This window comes from Coturnix japonica, chromosome 4, assembly GCF_054131305.1.
Source record: "Coturnix japonica strain WE chromosome 4, WE-NBRP24, whole genome shotgun sequence".
Classification (NCBI taxonomy): Eukaryota; Metazoa; Chordata; class Aves; order Galliformes; family Phasianidae; genus Coturnix; species Coturnix japonica.
Genome location: NC_140666.1, coordinates 53,688,683 through 53,704,107, shown reverse-complemented (window position 1 = coordinate 53,704,107; position 15,425 = coordinate 53,688,683). Strand labels below are relative to the sequence as shown.

General features: G+C 41.4%; 1 protein-coding gene across 9 annotated transcripts in view; it reads left to right on the top strand.

The window, feature by feature from the left end:
• The window catches only part of ADAMTS3 (ADAM metallopeptidase with thrombospondin type 1 motif 3), a 114,987-nt gene that overhangs the window by 10,523 nt on the left and 89,039 nt on the right, over positions 1-15,425 (top strand). For 6 of the 9 annotated variants that reach the window (XM_015861762.3, XM_085546859.1, XM_015861759.3 and 3 more), the window contains one exon: positions 124-527. In XM_015861762.3, the coding sequence (XP_015717248.2) occupies positions 124-527 (404 nt within the window). Of the gene's footprint in view, positions 1-123; positions 528-1,926; positions 2,112-15,425 lie in introns of those variants that run through there. The other 3 variants (XM_015861764.2, XM_085546856.1, XM_085546857.1) reach the window with 2 other exon arrangements.

Sequence of the window (15,425 nt, the reverse complement as noted above, 5' to 3'; positions counted from 1 at the left end):
TGCATCTTTGCATTACTGTTTCTTCTAGGGACACACGCTTCTGTAGTTCTGAATCTGTACTTAAGGTTTTGTTCTGTACTCTTGTTCTAATTTCAGTTTGTTTTGGGTTGTTTCTCTTGGCAGAATTACCAAAAAGCAGACCGAGACCGTATGGGTTAGTGATTCCAATTAGTACCAATGCAGACGGAAGCTATATCTCCAATATACTCTCTGCAAGCCATCAAAGAAGATCAACACGGGAGGTATCCCAGAACCCCAAACAGCTGTATTTTAACGTCACTGCATTTGGAAGGGAATTCCATCTCCGGCTGAAACCCAACACTCGTTTAGTGGCTCCTGAGGCAGTTGTGGAGTGGTACGAAGACTCTGTGGAAACTGGAAATGGAAATGATGCTGGTAACTCAAGTCAGACTAGAACTGCAGAGAGGTTGTGGAAAAGAGAGCCCCTGTGGACCAACTGCGCTTACGTGGGTGACATAACTGACATCCCTGGAGCTTCTGTTGCTATTAGCAATTGTGATGGTCTGGTAAGGCTTATTTAATGGCATTAATGACTGGTGTTTTGTCACTTTGTTCTCAGCTTTTGTTGCTTTTCACTGTACAGTACTAATGGTCTCACATAGAGAATCTTAGAAAAACTCAGTATACGTTTATGCATAGTCCTTTGATTTAATCCAGGATAATTCCTCTCAGTTTGATAAACAAAGTCCTTAATGTGATACAGAGGGGAATGAAAAAGGCTATTTGTTGGCTTTCTTTGTTACTTTCCTGAGGTGGTGTTACAAATGGGAAAATTAATAGTTCAGTTACTTCAACACTTAAATGAATGAGCCTAGAATTTGGCATGGAAATTTTCACTCTTTACTTTTTGGGTATCAAATTTTCAGGGTGCCCTGTTGTCCAAAAATGGCAAAAAAAAAAAAAAATAAATAAATTAAAATCTAAAGGATGTATTAAGGAAGTGGGCATTTTTTTCTTTTTTTGATGTGTAGTTCTATTTTATCTGAAGCTCTCATGTGAGAGTTGACTGATTCACATCTATAAATGATCTCAAAACTGTGCCAGTCTGGTTGCTGTGTTAGTTAAAACGCGTGATATTTCATTGTGGCTTCAACAGTTGCAGTGACTGGCCTGGTACACAAATCCCATATTGAAAGACTGGAATATATTGAGTACACATACCATTCGTTAATTCAATCATGCGGTAAAGAAAGCTAACAATACTTACCTTGTGCTCTATAAGTAGCAGGAGCAGTGGTGGAACATGGCTGCAACATCCAGGAAGATTAATGTAGTGGTTACTCTACTGCTATTCAGGGGAGGAATCATATGAACAAGTTTGCAACAAGAATCCCTTCTTGGAAATAGATTTCCCTCTTCCTGTCACATGCCAGAGATGTTAATGATTTGATTCCATTTTGTGATAAGTGCTGGCTAGCAAACCTCCCAGCTTCTGCAGCACGTAATTTATTTCAGGTAAAGCAGTCGCTGTGTGACTATCTGCATAAATGTCTGAAACTCCTCATTCAGTGCGTAGGACTGTGCACAACCAGAACTCCCTGACTTTCCTTACTAAAAGAAGGAAAACACTGATGATGTTTATATCTTAGGCTATCAACCTCTGTCAGTTTTTCTTCTTTTTTTTCCTTCTGTTTTTTTAGTGGGGTCTGTTGACTGTGTGTTGTGTTCACAGAGATCATGCAGACATCTCCCTAGGTAGGCAGAGCCTTGGATGTTACTTTGACAGTGAATTAGACTGTTAGGCTGAGAGCCATGTTTTATCAGTAATCCTGAATGAAGTTCTTGCGTTAAGTGCCAGAACACTTTAAGACAGTAAATTGGATTAAATGGAATTAGATTAAGGGGTACAGCAATATCAGCAGGGATCGCCATGTGGCTGACAAGCTTCTTGTGTTGTGTTTTCAGTTACTGAAATGAAGTAGTTTCTGTGTTCTCAAACCTCTGCATGTAGAAGAAGAAGCCAGCAGGTACCAGCAAGATCCTAAAGAACAGGAGGCTTCTGAGTTTTACATCATATTGCCACTGTTTTCTCACAGCACCCAGGAGAAGCCCCTTAGGTGCTTTCCACGGTCTTAGGGGCTGAACTAGAGGTAAATGCGCTTTTTGCTTAAGGAGAAGAGTGGGTAAATGCTCCTGAAGTCACTGTTGTCTCTGTTCATCTCAATGCAAGCTGTCCTGTGCAGTCTTTGAGGGGCTTCTTCAAGCCCCTGAGCCGCCTACCACGTGGCAGGATTGGAAGGCACCATCAGAGCACATGTGTGGTGTGAAGGGGTGAACTGGCTGACCCTCCTGCCAGCAGCAGATCTTAGTGGACGTTCTGGCCCCTGTGCTGCATTTTGCACTGCTGCTGAGGCACTCACAGACTGGCAAGGAGTTACAGCAACAGCTTTACTGCTCCCTGCTTTGTGCAGCTGTAATGACAACAGCTTGTGCTGAAAGGCAGCTTTTTGGAGCAATTCAGCTTGCTTACTTCACCTAGCTGTTGTAGTAGTCTTTGGGAGCTTTAAACAAATGAGTGTGAAATAATCTTGAAGATTGATGACATTTAAGTTGTTCTTCTCTCCCAGCAGCTCTTGGATTATCAGACGTTAGCATTGCTGTCTTCTCTGCTGCTGTAATGTGCTTCTCACAACCAAGCTAGAATACTTGATCCTCAGTGTATTCTAAATATGTGAAGGGTGAGATGATATGGCTTAACAAAAACTGGAACAACAGTGAGAAATTCTAGGGCCATATGTCTATTCAAAAGGCTTATTTTTGACTTCAAAGAAATATATGCACTTGTCAGTGTAGTTTCCTCAGGTTCTTATCTTCTGGGAAAAAGAAAAAGGAATCACTATGGTTACAATTCAATCGCTGTATAGCTTATAAAGTAAGCTTGATATGATCAATAACAGCAAAAAAACCCACAACACTTGGCTTCCACTGGTTGGCAAAAGACCTCAAAAAGTTTGTGTGAGGAGATTTTAGCTGTGACTCCTACGTCACCTGCTGTTAGGTGAGCCAAGTTATATATTGCATTAACCTTTACTTCATAATAGTATTCCATATTGTTCAGTGTTTGCTTTCAGTGTTTGGATGTATGAGGTTATGAGGAACATGATGGTGCTGAATTTTGATTACTTCATTGTAAGTATACAAAATTATTGACATTTACACTAGTAGAGCACGATTTTGTTTATGGGCTCTTCCTGAATCTGAGCTTACGTTTTAAAAAACAAAATACTTAAATACTTTTGTTATGAAACAGTTTACATATCTACTTTTGCTGGAATAGCCATCTGCGTGCCATAAGTTTTGCAAATTCCTATCTTCCCATCTGTTTAATATCCCTTGAAAATAACAGTTTGTTACAAAGATCCCATGCGTGTGCATGCACTTGTCGTTGCAAAAGAACACTTAATTTGTCATGGAGAAGCTGCCTGTTGTTTTCATTCCTGTGCTTAAATAATAATAATAATAAAAAAATAGCTTCAGTGAGTAACTGACAAATGCTAAGAGATGTGTCAGCTTATGATAATAATAAAATAAACCCTGGTTCATATTTTCCATATGTAAAACTCAGGACGAGTAGATTTGTAAGGTTAATTCTAACTTGGGCATTGTAAGACCATGCTGCATTTCAGAAAGCTGGGGTTTCCTTGGGTTTCTGTGCTGTATTTCTCTAGTTACTTTGATCCCAATGGCAGTATTTCTTGTCAAAATAATTATAGTTTGTCAAATACTTGACAGCGTTACAGCAAAACTTGTAACTGAGTTGCAGTCGTCAAGCAAAATCATCCTCTGAGTCTGGATAGCACATGGGGAGGCCCTCACTTGTCTCTCATTTCAGGAGGTGTGGTTTGTAGCTCACTGCTGAATTTAGTCTTCTATAGCTGATATTTACTGTAATTAATACTGGCTTTATCTCTTCTGTACGTCCATATTAGTGTGGCTCGCTCTGCCATGGCAGCTGTGTGGAGTTGATGCTGGTGCAGTGCAGTGTTGTTGATCCAGGACTGGGAAGGGATGAGTGCTGATGAGAGGAAAACCTGATGCTTTTTCTAGAAAGTTATCATTGTGTCATGCTTTCATTCATGAGCTGAAAATAACAGCATCCTTTGGCTCTGTGGGCTTCGGAAACTGAAGCCTGTAATCTCTTATCAGAGAAGGGTAGAAGGAGAAAAGCTCTCAGTGACTTTCATTTGCAGGTGATGAAATCAGTTTACAGACAACAGCCTAGATTTAAGTCCAGTTTGCCTTTTCTTTATTTGGTTTTGGTTTAGTAACTGTTCAGAAGTAGAATATGTGGCAGGGTTGGAGGATCATATCGTTGTATGAGCATGATGAGATCAGGAAGGAGGCTCAGTTTAACCAGGTGGTGCTTGCAAAGTCCGTGATCTTCCTTCACACACTCACAATTCTCCAGTTTTCATTCCCACTTCTTGTTTTGCTTCCTTTCTGTGTTTCCTTCTTGCTGGTGCCTGTACAGCAACATTTCACCTCAGCGTTCTTCAGCTGTTGATCTCATTAGGCATAGACTGACCAAAGGGAGTCAGCGTTACAAAGGGTTAGGGCAAGCATTCCTGCCTGACTTGCACCAGCCCCTTCCCTATTTAGATCTGAGTAGCAATTCCCTTCTGTTCTCCTCACAGAGGTTATGCAAGCAAACAATAACAAAAGGCCTTATGTTATAGAATCATTGAATGTTCCAAGTTGGAGGGGACCTGTGAAGATCACCAAGTTTAGCTTGTCAGGTGGTGTTAATGGTGCCTTCTCTTTTGGGTAACTGGGAACAAGTTTTGTGCCTCAATGTACTAAATGAAATGTTTTGTCTAATTCATATGCCTAACCAAGGCAGCTGAAGTTATTCTACTTCCAAGTGCATGTACAAGGGGCAGTATGTTAGTTCCTCACTTCTGTGGTTAAGTTTCCTATTCCAAGATGCTATAGTAGGTTTAATGGTTTTGAGGAGTTTACTGTTCAGAAATTACTAAAGCCTATCTGGCTTTGCAGTTTTGTTGCTAAGAGAGTGGATGTATGTTTCTAGATCAGCATATGGTTATAGAAAGCTGGGAAAACAATTACATGTTAAAGGTGGAGGAAGTCAGTCAATTCAAAGCAGAGCTCATAAGGAGGCATTTTTCAAAGATTGCCTGTGCCTGGCGCAGTGCTTTTCCTGCTTTGAAGACACAGAAAATGACTCACTTCAAGCAAACATTGCAGGTGTTTCAGGCTGTCAATAAAGAGAACACGGCAAACTTTACACTGGGAAATAACAAGGTAGAAGCTTTTGAATGAATCTCTGCTTTTGTTGTAAATAATTACTTTCTGTATTGTAAAAAAAGGAAAAAATACTTTCTCATGTAGCTTTCTTCCTTCTGCAACAAAACCCAAACAGATGTTGGTATGTGATGCATTAGACTGTACTTACTATGTCTCTGTAGGCATATGTCTCCTTGTTTGAGTTGTGATCTGTTTTATGGAATGCAAGAATGTGTGGATGTTGCCTTGCGTTTCATATCAGAGCATTAGGTGTTCTACCTTTAAATGCAAGCGCCAACCCCAATATGTTGTGTTTTCCATCTTTGACTTTAGCTGCCAAGAAAAACGTGACTTACTTTCCCCAACAGCCACTATCTTCAAGTTCAGTGCTGCAGACACTCATCTGGAAGAATGACTGTTTGCAAATGAGAGCCCTTCAGGAGGCTGCTTGGCTTTTCACATGCAGCTGTTGAACCAGCAGAATCCTCAAAGACAGGAAAGCTGTCAAGAATCTATCATTATTTGTGACAGATGATTCCTCACTTGTTTATTTTCATTTCTTTCTTCTAAGGATATCAAGACATGAAGAAACTTGTGTATGTCTTTGAAGCCATTACAGACAGTGCTGTTATGCACATTATGTTCAGCTGTTGGTATTTGGGGGGGTTTCTGCATATCCTGAGAGGTTTTTTTGTGATCATCTGACACTGCAGTTTCTTAGTACAGATCTCTTAAAAGCAGGGACTTTTCAAATGTTTGTCTGACTCTGTGTCTTAACTTCATGATAGAAGCTAATAAGAGTTGCCTGCTCTCAGTGGTTTTAGCATTCTTTTCATTACTGGCTGCAGAGCCCTTGAAGTGTTGAAATGGAAGGATGTGCAGAGATGTGCGCAGTTACTTTCCCTTGTGCAAATATGCTTGAGAAAGCCAGACTAGAGAAACTTGCATGAAGATTTAAGCCCTGATTCAGAAAGACCCTTAAAAATATGCTTAATTTAACAACATTCCTTAAGTGCGTACCTGCATCTAAACAGTTTTGAGGTGCCTTGATTAGTTTCAGATTCTTCTTATTACCCATTGTTCCACCAAGTCTTGAATAAAGGCAGGTTTCGTGTTCACGTATTGGCACTAATGTGTTGTTTCAGCATGATTTCATCCATGCTGGGTAGGTTACATTACTAAATGATGAAATAGCTTTCTAGGAGCTGGTGATCCTTTGCTCTCAGTTTTTAGTATTTTGGAGACGAACAGCTGGATTTCTGCTGAGCCTGTAGCATATGGGAATCTCTTCTAAAGATGAGTGTCACCAGGGATCCATCGTCAAGCAGGGCTATGCGTGCTGGGTGTGGGCTGCAGGAAGGGGATGGAAGCATCATGGCTTGTCAGCGGCCTCAGCAAATGTAGTGTGAGCCAGCTGTGATGGGCAGAGGTGTGGGTGTTCTCAGGGAGTATGAAACTTGTCCTGAGGCTGGAAATGGGGCTGTGACCCCATGAGCTCTCCTCCAGGTTGAGAATGGCGTGGGAAGCAGTGCACTTCCGCAGGCCGGGCTGTGGCTGAGCAGACATCTGTAATCTGGCACATTCTGGGAGCACAGAGAAGGCAGCTGTGGAGATATACGGGCATACTGACCGTGTGCTGCTCAGTGCAGATGGTAGCAGTATCTCAGACTGATTTAACATTTTTATATTTGCGCTACCTCCCGTGTTGCACGCTTCCCACAGTAATTATATCCTTGCAGTGAACTCCCTTGGCCTGCCATGCCTGTTCTTACCACTTGCATTTCACTGTTCTTGGCAGCCCTGCAGACTTATTAACTGGGCTTGATATGTTGCAGCTGCCTTTCTGAACTGACGGGCCTGGCCTGGGAACCTCGGTCAGTCTTCCTGACTCAACAGAGCATGCCGCTGGGTCAGTTGCCTTTGATTGCTATTAGTCTGGGCTTGGAGTTCATCCCTGTCACTGCTGTGGTACATAGCACTTCCCAGAGGCCGATGGAGACTTCTCAGGCATGGTAGCCCACAGTAAAGGGGATTTCTCTACATTCAAAAGCTTGGAAAAATGCAGTGTCATCATGTTATTCAAGATTTCCAGCTCCTTATGTAAGACGCTAAGAGTTGGGAGAAGCAAAATGTCAATACAGTGTAAAATGATTTAATGTGGAAGATGCTTTTATGTTTCTAGTTTGGTTCTTTGTGAGTTTGTCCCTCAAGGGAAGCTACTGCTTCATTCTCGGAGTGTGTAATGTAGTCAGTTTATGCCAATGTTTGCTCAAGCTCCATTTATTGCTTGCTTGATTTTATAAATTACTGCAGTGGGGCCGGATTTGGGCTCACAACAGATTTGCCTCTGCTTCAGAAGAAACCTGACTTTTAGCGGTTATGTGTCATTCTCTCCTCCTCTGTTACATCTGTCCCATTCTTGCTTAGAACAAATTCCCCTTGCCTGTGCAAGAACTTCCTTTTTTTTTTTTTTTTTGTCCTTTCAAAGCTCAGACCAAAACTCATTTTTTGTGAAACTTCCTCTGCTGCAGTAGAGCACCAAAGGATTTGTGCCTGTATTGTCCTGAGAAGACAGATACCTGAAGTAGATGGATGGGCCATTTGGAGACCTTTGCAAAAAGTGACATAACTAGCTGAGGAGAAGGAGAACCTCACATCTGCTCCCAAGTCCCAGCTCTGCTCTTAACCCTCTCTGTCTCCCCTCCCTGTTCTTCAGGACTGTCAGCTCAGCCCATTACCAAAGTAAAATGAAACCCAAGTGAAATGAAAGCTCTTTTTTCAGAAATGTGGGGTGAATCTCTTTGCTTCAGCAAATAGTTTTGGAAACTGCTGTTGTTCATCCTGACTTTCTGCCTACCCTCTTGAGGATGATGAACTGGGGAAACCTCCATGCTTCATGCTTACTGTTTGTAGTAAAAAGGACTGTGCTCAGAGTTTCCACTTAGTTATATGGTTCATGTTTTTGAGGCTGATTCACCCATTAAATCCTCTTCTGAAATGATAATTTTCCTATGGGTTGCAGTTCTGTCTCCGTGCTGTTCCAAGGATTGTGTGGTCATAGGAAAAAGTGAATAGACATGCAGTAGTATTACTATGGACTTAATGTAGATCGAGTTAGGCCAGGATGTAAGGAGCTGCACAAATACCTTTCATAGCATGGAAATGTACGATCAGTTTGAATAATAGGTTTTCCAAATGGAAAAAGTTGTCGTGCGTTTTAAAATGGAGTACAGCAATGAAAGGCCTTATGGTCTCATTGATGTGGAGAGAACCCACTAGCAAGAACTGTTTTTCTTCTCTGTGGAGAGATGCAGAGTCAACCCTGTGAGGAAAAAGGAAAAACTGGGACTGTGGGCTGATTAAGATGAAAAGACAGAAACTAAACTAACAACTAGAATGAAATACATCAAATATCCCTATGCCATGGTGCCTGTCTGCCCAACTGAGGATGAAGAGAGCAGCTCCTACCACAACAAAGAGCGGAGGGACTTTGCAAGTCACGAATCTCTTGGATTTGGAGTATGAACAAAGAGCTGAAAACACATTTCTTATGAGAAACTGGATCATAAATAAGTTTGTTTCCCTCTCCTGCAGCTTTCACTAAGTATTATTTCTCAGGAGAAGGTGAGAGAAAAGAACTAGGACCATTAGCAGATTTAAGGGTTTGGAGTCTACCTTTCAAGTAACTCAGTGTTTTCCCTCATTGCTTTGACTGCAGTAATTCACTGCTCCAAACTGGGACAAATGCTGGTTCCTCTAGAACCCAAAGTGGGGCCTGTGTGCCTTGCTGCTGTCATATGGGCACTGGAATTAGTCTGGGCACCTGTACTTGATACTGCAACTTTTTTTGTGTATTTTTCAAGAGTCTTGACAGGCTCCTATACAAACTGTCCAAAGATTAAACGCTTTAAGTTCCTTCTTCAAGCCATGGTGTGAGTGATGCTTGATCAGGAAATGGGGAAAAACCTTCTAAGCTTGCTTAAGAACAGCCAACTTTAAAAAGATGTCTGTTTTAACAGTGTTGAAGCTTATTTTCAATTGAGAAAAGAGCATTTTTGTACTTAAGAGCATGTCCGTTTGAAAAGGAATGTGTTTATGACATTTTCCATGTTTTTAGCCAGGTAACGTATGTATGAACACATGACTTAATGCTGTGTGTTTTTGGCTTTGGTGCAGTCCATTTAGCCGCTCAGTCAAATTCATGGTAACGCTACTCAGTGATATTTGTGTGTGCCTTAATTCTAGTGGAATGTCCCAGCTTCTGATGGGTTGATTAAAATCACTTTCTGTGTTAACAAAGCCCAGGATTTTGTCACATGTTTCTTACACTTCAATGAAAGTGAAGCATTGCCACCAGTCTATTTCATAGATCTCTGTTGTAGGAGAGAACTTCACATCTGTTGCTTTGTTGGAAAAGGTCCTATTTCCTTTCCGATAGTTTGATGCTTTAACCGTCATTTAGTTCCTTCCCCACTCAATTCTTTAGCTTATTCCAGTAAGGCTGTGGTGTCTGCTTTATGCCCTGTGCTTACCTTCTGGTTCTGTACATGATGTTGGAGGGTCAGTGTGTGCGCTCATGCTTGCATACAAACATAGAGAAAAAGCTCGTGTTTCTCAAGGGATGTAGCAGTTAAAGTAGAAAATCACCTTTATTAGCAAGTAGTTTATTTTTGAATATTTTGGTGTGGCATATTTTAAGGAAAGGAAATTTGTCTAAAATGTATTTTAATTCCACGTGTACTGAAGGTGTTGTGTGCGTGTGTTACAGAACAGAATGACTGTGTTCTTATCTCTTGGCTTACTCTTCATTTCCCTGATAGAGTGCCTTGCAGAGACGAGAAAGCAGTTAAGGTATGAAAGGGATGCTTGTTTATGACTATGAATATGTGAAAATAAACATCTCCCGTGCATAATTTGGTCAGTTTTGCATCTATGTTCCAAGAGTGTCCCTACAGAACATTCATGGTTTTACAGCCCTTCTTGAGCTAAACTTGAAGGAAAATAAATTTTGCTAAACTGCTCCTTCACTTTTACATTTAGAGTGTGCATACTGCAGCATTTTTGAGGTATGAGGGCTGTGCAGAGGGAAAAGAGAAAGTTACTCCTGTTTTTGCATACTTAAAAATTTTCTCCCTTCAGTTCACCCTCAAAGCAGTACTGAATCTGCTCGTGTCCATGTTTTCCCAGGCTGTGCAGAGCCCAGGAGGAGCAGGTGCAGGTGCTGAGCATTAGAAGCAGCGTGATGGGTTGTATTGTAGGATGCATTCCTGGGTAGATAGTTATGCCTAGCTTATACCATGCCACCTTCTGCTTTCTGTGATGGAGAGCAGAACCACAAGGACAGATCCTCCTGCTGCGGGGAGACTATAGTCAAATGACCTATGTGCAGTGAGAAGCTTTACGTGCAGGACTGTGCTGCTGTCATCTGAGGCACCACCATTAGGAACTGCCGCTACTTTGGTTGTATAAGCAAGGTCAAACTGAGGGTGTCTGTGCCTTCGTGTTTTGTGTGCAATTCAGGGTGTTGACAAAAAGTTTAAGAGGCAAGGATACTATGTGTGCATGTTCTCAGATGCTTTTGTATGCATGTAACATAGTACCTTCCTGGAAATAGTCCTGCCTTATGAGTACCTTTCAACCCGCCCTGTACTTTGGGGGTTGTCTTGTCCTGATGATGACTTTCTGGAGGTTCTGGGTTTTGGGATCTACTTGGTCACCTGTGATACTTCCATCCTGTGGGGTGTAAATAATTAATTGGTGCAACAGTCTAGTTCTGGAGCAATTGTCCTCAAATAACAGAAATGACCGACAAAGTACTTTTGGAACAGAATTGATAGTGAAGTTTAACAAATATCTAAAGTAGGTCAAAACAATAATTTTGTCTTTAGGTTTGCCTTAGGGCAGAAATGATCTGATGGCTTCTATATTGTTTTCAGAGTTTGATACAGAGGTCTGAGGACCAGGATGCTCTGAGGTTTGTCCCGTTCTTCTGAGGGCACTGGACTGAAGAAATGAACTCAAAAGTAAATTAGCCTTGGGAATATCTTGACGTGTTGGCCTGTTGCCTTCAAACTGTTCCTTCTCTGGAACTCGTTTCTTCAGTCCCAGGCGAAACTCAGAGCATTAGCAGGGATGGAAACTGTTCTTATGGGACATATATAGAGATGGCATATATGCCATCAGCCCACTGCTTCCCTTCACTTCCATCTATCTCAGAAAGAGCAGGGCAAGTGGAACTCGGGATTGAGTGCATTTAAAGCACAGTGGTGTACAAGGTATTCATGTGCTTTTTCCTAGGCAGGCTGAAAGGGTATTCTCCTCCTGGGAGTTCCTTCTACAGATGGATCCTTGCAGAATGAAATTAGATTGGACTGAATAAGGGAATAGTTTCCAGCAGACTACTCTTCATGCTACCAAAGTTTTGAGGTGTTTTGCCCAACCCAGCTGTTTCTGTCTGTCTTTATCTTTTGCAAGAATATGTTTTTCTTTCCATAAGCAACTGTGTCAAGTACAACTTCATCTAGGGAAAGAGCTTTTTCATTGGAATACCTTCCCAAAGCATTACGGAATGATTCTGTATCAGTAGGATTATTTCCATCCTTGTATTGCACAAGGAGTTAGGTGCACCAGCATTGCATAGATGGAGAGTGGCACTAAGAAAGTAAGAAATTAGAGACTAAGACAGCATATGAAACACATGTTGGGGGTCTGGGAAAAAATAAAGGGAAACGGACACAGAAAAACATTTGTGAATACATAGGGCTGTCTTTGTCACACTGCATCAGTCCCTTTCATTTATATTCATAACTGCTATTGCTACCTTTTCTCTTTTCAAAACCTCCAACAAATCCACGTAAATTGTAATAAATATCTTTCAAAAAGCTTTGACAGAATTGCTGAGCCCCTGCTCTGCTGTGGCTGACCTTAAAAAGAATTGCAAGCCTTCATTATCTGTTGGCACCTCAGAGGGGGACAACCCTATTTCCTGAAGCATGACTCCATTTAGCAAATGCTTAGGAGCTTAGCAAAGCAAATGTCTTTTTCACATGGTGAAGGATCGCTCAATCTCAACTGTTATTGGTACCAGCAATTTTGTAATAACTAAGGCAGAAACAAGATTTCCTTGGTTGTTAGCAGAGAGAGCCCTTCTTGTAGGCAAAATCTCTTCCAAATTTCACAAGATCAGTTTTGCAGTTGTTTTTGTCACCTGACTGAAGGCCTGCAATAGACTCTGGCAGGGCCAGTAAGCTTTTTTTCTACCAGAATGGGGAATTTTGATGCATAAGTACCTCATGCTGAAAGCTAACCTCCTGGCCTGTGTTAGGTTGGATGTTGGGGGGAAGTTCTTCACTAGGAGAGTGGTTAGGTCCTGGAACAGGCTGCCCAGGGATGCTGTGGATGCCCCATCCTTGGAGGTGTTCAAGACCAGGTTGGACGGGGCCCTGGGCAACCTGATCTAGTAAAGGTGTATGTTTGGTGGCCCTGCCAGGCAGGGGGGTTGGAACTACATGATCCTTGAGGTCCCTTCCAACCCAGGTCATTCTGTGATCTGTGGTCCTGGCTGCACTCAGGAACCAGAGGGTAAGTGTTTCTTCTCTGATGACACTGGGATGGGAGGTATTTCCCTGTTGCTGGATCCAGGAGGAAGGCTTTCTTTCATTATCTTGTGACTGCCATATCAGGTACTTGTGTAGGTTTTGGAGGAAATCATTTTCCATAGGTCTTTTGCAGTTTTCTCTCTTGAGCTATGACTGTTCAAGAAAGGTTAAGGTGGTTTAGTTGGATTTTTTTTTTTTTGGTTTTTGTTGTTTTTTTCTTTTTGGAATGTGCTCACAGGAAGCATCTGTCTGACACTTTTTGAAGACTGAAAAAAAGTTCTGATATTTTTCTTAAAACAAGTTCTCTATTCTGCTTTCAAGAGAGTGGCAGCAGGATTTTAAATTATTGAAAGCAAGGATGAAAGTGAAATCACTCTCTTCTGTTTCACTGTCCTGCATAATTCCTCATCCTTCAATTAAGGAGCGATGACTGCTGCCCACACCGTTACTGCCGTGTCTTTTACGCGGTGCTTCTACTACTCATTTTTTCTTAAGCTTTCTGTATGTCTTTGGCTGGAGCAGCAGCAATGAACATGATGTCCTGCCTGAAAGTGTGCTTGAAGAAAATGAAAATAACACCGTTTTATGATACCAAAGAAAAAAACAAAAAAGAAGGCAGGTTGGAAACTAGAAAAACAGCCTTGACTGGAATCCACAGAAAAGCATAATTGTTTAGCTGACTTTAAAGAATATTTCATCTGAACATAGAAAGTTGAAATTCCAGAAGACCTGTATGTAATGGACTGGCAGACCTCTGTCTGAATGAAGAGTTCATCACAAGCAAATGGTTGCATGGTCTGTAGCTGTACCAGTTGATGCAGCTCTTATCAAGGCCATGGGAGGTGCAGAAGGACCACAGGGAGTGTGTGTGCTGAGGTGCAAGGAGGGAAGGAGCTGCTGGCCTTCTTTTGAAAGGATTCAAAGCATCAGGTGGTATATGGTTGCCCAGAGAAGGTATGGATACCTCATCCCACCCCGGAAGGTGCCCAAGGCCTGAATGGGGCCCTGGGTCCCCCTGATCCAGTGGGTGGCAACCAGCCCATGGCAGGATATTGGAACCGGGTGGGCTTTTAAGTTCAAGCCATTTTATGGTTCTGATATATGGACCTGCTGTGTGTAAGTGCAATCAGTGCTCCTCATATTGTCCTATATCATAAGACTCAGAGCTGAAGCTGTAACTAGTTGAGCAGACAGAAGTCTGCTTTGAAGCAGAAAAATGGGAATTTATATATTACCCGTATTTGCATCTTCTCTGCTGATTTTTAGTATAGTAACTTCTTTAAATAGTAAAAAACTTTAAAAAACTTTAAACAGTAACTTCTATTTAAAAGTATGCAGACCTACTCAAAAGCCAACAAGGAGTAATAGCCAGTACTATTGCATTTGGCAGTGTGTGCATCCTCTATGCACATCTGGCATGTGGAAGATATGCTCATGTTTGGGGAGGTGGAGACACATCAGAGGGTGAATCTGAGCACAGTTAAATGATAGTGTTCTTAGTGAAGGTGGTTAAAAATGGCCCGAAGCAAATCTCTGTTGACTGGGAGCTGCTCTGGATATCTTATTTTGTAGCTGTTTCTGAATCACACCCTCCAGCCTTGCATATGTATTTTTACAAACCAGTGTTTTTAGGGCAGTTTGACAAATAATTTCCTTTCTGGATTTTTGCTTTTTGTTACCAAAGTAACATATGCTGCTTCAACTTTTTTATTCCTGGAGACTCGCAACTAACAGTTTATAAAATAGCCCAAGCTTATTAAAATTAGAAAGAACAACCCTTTTTTATAGTTTCAGTAATAAAAACCAGATTGTGTAACTTCTGTGGATGCTTGATAACATATATAGTCCACATGAATTGGGCGCTCATATGCATTCTGCCTTTACATATCATATGTAGTGAAGTATGTGTCTCAGTAAAAGCAAGTAAATAGATACTGAAATAGTCAATGTTCTCAAAACTTAATCCTTGTAACCTCTCTCAAAGCTCTTACTGACTGTAGTGTTTGTGCTGAATTTGAAACCGCATTTTGTAGCGTAGAGATACAGAAGCCATATTCAGTAATGCCTTTTTTCATGTTCCTTGTTTATTCAGCACCATACTTATTTGTATCTGGAATTTGACCTCAGAGCCAAATGGTCTGAGGTTTGCAAAGGAGCGAGAAACAAGACAGCTTAGAAGGTCTCGTGCAGCATTACTGAAATAAAAGGAAATAGCAGAAGGGAGTCAAGTTGGGCTTGTCTGCTGTAGAAACTGACCATCTGCATGCAGGTTCTTCCCTTATTCGGTGGGTCCAACAGAAGTTAATCATCGCTCTCTGATCCATGCTCTGAAAGAGTTATGGAAATAAGTTAGTCCCTTTGACCTCCTGACCTCATATTTCATCATGGATTTCTTGAAATGATAGATAAAGTTAAGGCACTGTTGTTGTTATTAATGGGCTAAAATATTTATTTCACTTAGATTTATAACTCATGCTTAGTTCATCCTTAGTTTTCATGGGCTGCTTTTGCATCTTGGTTGATAAATAAAATTGACTATTTTTTTTCTAAGCAGTAGCAGTG